Source organism: Octopus bimaculoides, chromosome 21, assembly GCF_001194135.2.
Source record: "Octopus bimaculoides isolate UCB-OBI-ISO-001 chromosome 21, ASM119413v2, whole genome shotgun sequence".
Classification (NCBI taxonomy): domain Eukaryota; kingdom Metazoa; phylum Mollusca; class Cephalopoda; order Octopoda; family Octopodidae; genus Octopus; species Octopus bimaculoides.
The window spans coordinates 15519765-15522790 of record NC_069001.1 but is presented as its reverse complement, the minus strand read 5'-3'; the positions used below and the strand labels follow the sequence as shown (position 1 = coordinate 15522790).

At 33.8% G+C, this 3026-nt stretch overlaps 2 protein-coding genes across 2 annotated transcripts in view; one reads left to right on the top strand and one right to left on the bottom strand.

The window, feature by feature from the left end:
• Window positions 1-2991, bottom strand: part of LOC106875255 (coiled-coil domain-containing protein 180) — a 141675-nt gene extending 138684 nt beyond the window's left edge. The window contains exon 1 of the mRNA XM_052975307.1: window positions 1438-2991. Within this exon, the coding sequence (XP_052831267.1) occupies window positions 1438-1506 (69 nt within the window). The 5' untranslated portion in view covers window positions 1507-2991. The remainder of the gene's footprint in view (window positions 1-1437) is intronic.
• Window positions 1994-3026, top strand: part of LOC106884221 (26S proteasome non-ATPase regulatory subunit 5) — a 45442-nt gene continuing 44409 nt past the window's right edge. The window contains exons 1-2 of the mRNA XM_052975306.1: window positions 1994-2119; window positions 2155-2172. Of these exons, the coding sequence (XP_052831266.1) occupies window positions 1994-2119; window positions 2155-2172 (144 nt within the window). The remainder of the gene's footprint in view (window positions 2120-2154; window positions 2173-3026) is intronic.

Sequence of the window (3026 nt, the reverse complement as noted above, 5' to 3'; positions counted from 1 at the left end):
TGTGGTGGATCAACTGATTCAGCAACTTTTTTCTCTATTTTATATCGCTGTACTTCATCAGAAGCGTTTTCGACACCCTTTCCTAAGCCTGAGTCAGACTCTATCAGCTTAATATACTTTTCATTAGGTTCGCATGTAATTTTATTGACTCTGTTAGGATCATCTTTTGCATTAGTCTTCAACCGATCATCATTAACATCAACTTCTATTTGTTGTCCAATAAGTAACCAAGTTTGTTCTTTTGAATCGTCTGATAAACACTTCAAGTTTTTATATCGTGGATCAAGTACTGTTGCAATCTGTAATATTTCAATACTTTTCATGTCAGCTACATGTTTGCTGAAGTCATTAACAGATGCTGCCTTGAATTTGGCTATAAAACCTGGATCATCATCATTTACAGTCATGTGCTTTGCCAAAGACAATAACAGTAGCAATACGCTCAACTGCAGGCTTTGAGCCAAACATGGAATATGAGCAAAACCAGTTTGATTAACAGCTGAAACTAAATTTCGTGCATTGTCTGTTACAAGAACCTGGGTCTTTGTTATATCCCAGTCTTTTACAAATTGTTTATATAACTCAGCAACATTGTTAGAATAGTGATGTTCAACAACATGCACACATTCATTAAATTCCATTCACCAGCAATCCAATGGCCGGTGATTCCGCAATAACTTTCATTACCTAGGGATGTCCAAAAACCAGATGTTCACGCAAGTGTCTTTGAATTCTTACTGCTTCTTTAACAATTTCTCTTTTGCTGTTATAAATATCAACCAACATTTTATCAATAGTGCGCCGGCAAAGTAGTTTATATTCGGTATTTTGAAGCGCTGTATGCAATACTTACTGAAGACCATCATCTTTTACTATCGATATTGGTCTACCATTATTAGCTTATCCAGTTTGCAAGTGATATTTTAATGTCACGTTGTACGGTAGCATTCACCGGATGATGAGACTGACGGTGAAACTGACTTAAAGTAGTCTGCTTGGAGGTAGATGACACCGCCGCTGTAGACTGACTAAATGAAGCTGATATTGCGAGCTGAGGTTTCGAATACTGTAGCAAGTGTTTGTTTTGAAGGTGGTAAGTAAGTGATGTGTTAGATCCATGGAATGCAAACGATTTGTCACAACGGATACAATAAACGTTATCAGCAGTTTTGATATTACCGTCAGCCAACAATTTAAATACAAAATGTTCATGTAATTGACCTAACATAGCTTTATATTTCATAACTCAATTCTTCTCCACTGCCATTTTACTGTATTAAACACACACACACTTAAACAGACGCATATGAAATAACTTGTTAGCAGAGAGAAATAACGGGCCGAGGCACGTACATATAATAAAGACAAGGCATAGTTACAGAGAAATAAGGAATAAATACATGAGTATGTGTATGAATAAATATAAATGATAATTACCTGAGCCTCAAAGAGTTGGCCGTATACTTTCCCGCTGGGAACAACACTGACTCGCTCACTCTGCGACATATTGACTTGGAAATTCGTTCAAAAATATTTTTTTCTTCTATTAAACAAACTCAAAAAAAAAAAAAATTTACTTGCTAATTATTACAGGTTAGTTAAAATAATTCGAAGAAATATTTCAAGTAATAGAATTGAGCAAATGTTATGAGGTTGTGAGTGTGTGTGCATTTAAACAAACAAATATTTTGAATGAAAGGAACATTGCGGAACCGTAACAAAGTCTTGTCATTTTTCTTTCTTTTGGTTTTCCTTGGATCTATGTGTATGTACTTTCATACACAAACATACATACACACACATATATAATTATATATATGTGTGTGTGTTCGTGTTCGTGTATTTTTGTATAAATGTTCTGTATCGTGTTAATTTCTAGCAGAACACAACTCCATCAAAACTAGCGAAGCTGTCTGTTGTTATGACAACCAACGATATCTCGCGAGATTTCCCGCGGGTTTTTTTCTTCCTCTCTCTCTCTACACTTACTAAGATGGCGTTGTCGTGTAACTTGTCCAGTTTGTTGGACTCTTTCCCGACCACAGACGATAAATTGTCTGTCCTGCAACAAATCAAAGTCCTCATAAATTCAACCAGTCGCAAAGAACTCCAGGATGACGTACATAACATATCGTTTAATTTGATATTTGATAGTCTACCAACTTTCAATCGGTGAGTCGGTTCTCGTTTCTTGTTTCATTTACAATTCAGTGTCTTAGGAGAAAAAAATGCTTTTTTTAACTCTAAATGTAGAAATTAACGGTCTATTTTCGGTATTTTGTGGAGGAAATGCAATCTATTAAAGATGTGCAGTTTCTTAAAATACCGAAACGAAATATTGTTTACACAAGAGGTGGTACTGTTGCTGTTACATAGGTAGTATACATAACTAAATCTTATAATTAACTGTTTTTAAATGTTTATCTAATTAAATACTTATATATTTCCCAAATATATATATTTTCCCTCTCGTAAATACGTGTTTTTAAAAGGGGTAGTATTTTTTTCGATCTGTAGTAAACAATATTATGTTTTCATTTCGGTTTTTCAAGAGATCCATTTTATTTTTATACATTCCCCATTTCCTCGTTTACTAATAGCCACAACAAAAAAATCTACTTTCATTTTAAAAGCACGTTTATTGAGAAAGATAAATAAATAAAACATTAATTAAGTTCGAGTACATCATTTTTAAAATATGATGTAACTTTGGTTCTCAACATTGTTCTATTTCCACACAAATCTCTTTATGCCTTTATGTAATATACAGTTACAGCTAATAAACACTTCAAAAAGATGGAAAGGAGAAAAAGGGAAGGGAAAAAACAGTGGAAGACAGAGATGGAGGGGCGATTATAAAATGTAACGAAAGACTAAATATCGTTAGGAAGTCTACAGAATATGTCGACTCGATGTTTAGGATTTCGTTTCGGTATTTCAAGAAACCAATGATGTTTTCATAAATTCTCAATTTCTTCGAAAATAACACCAAATTCTCTAAAATCTTTTCACATTCAACAGAATTA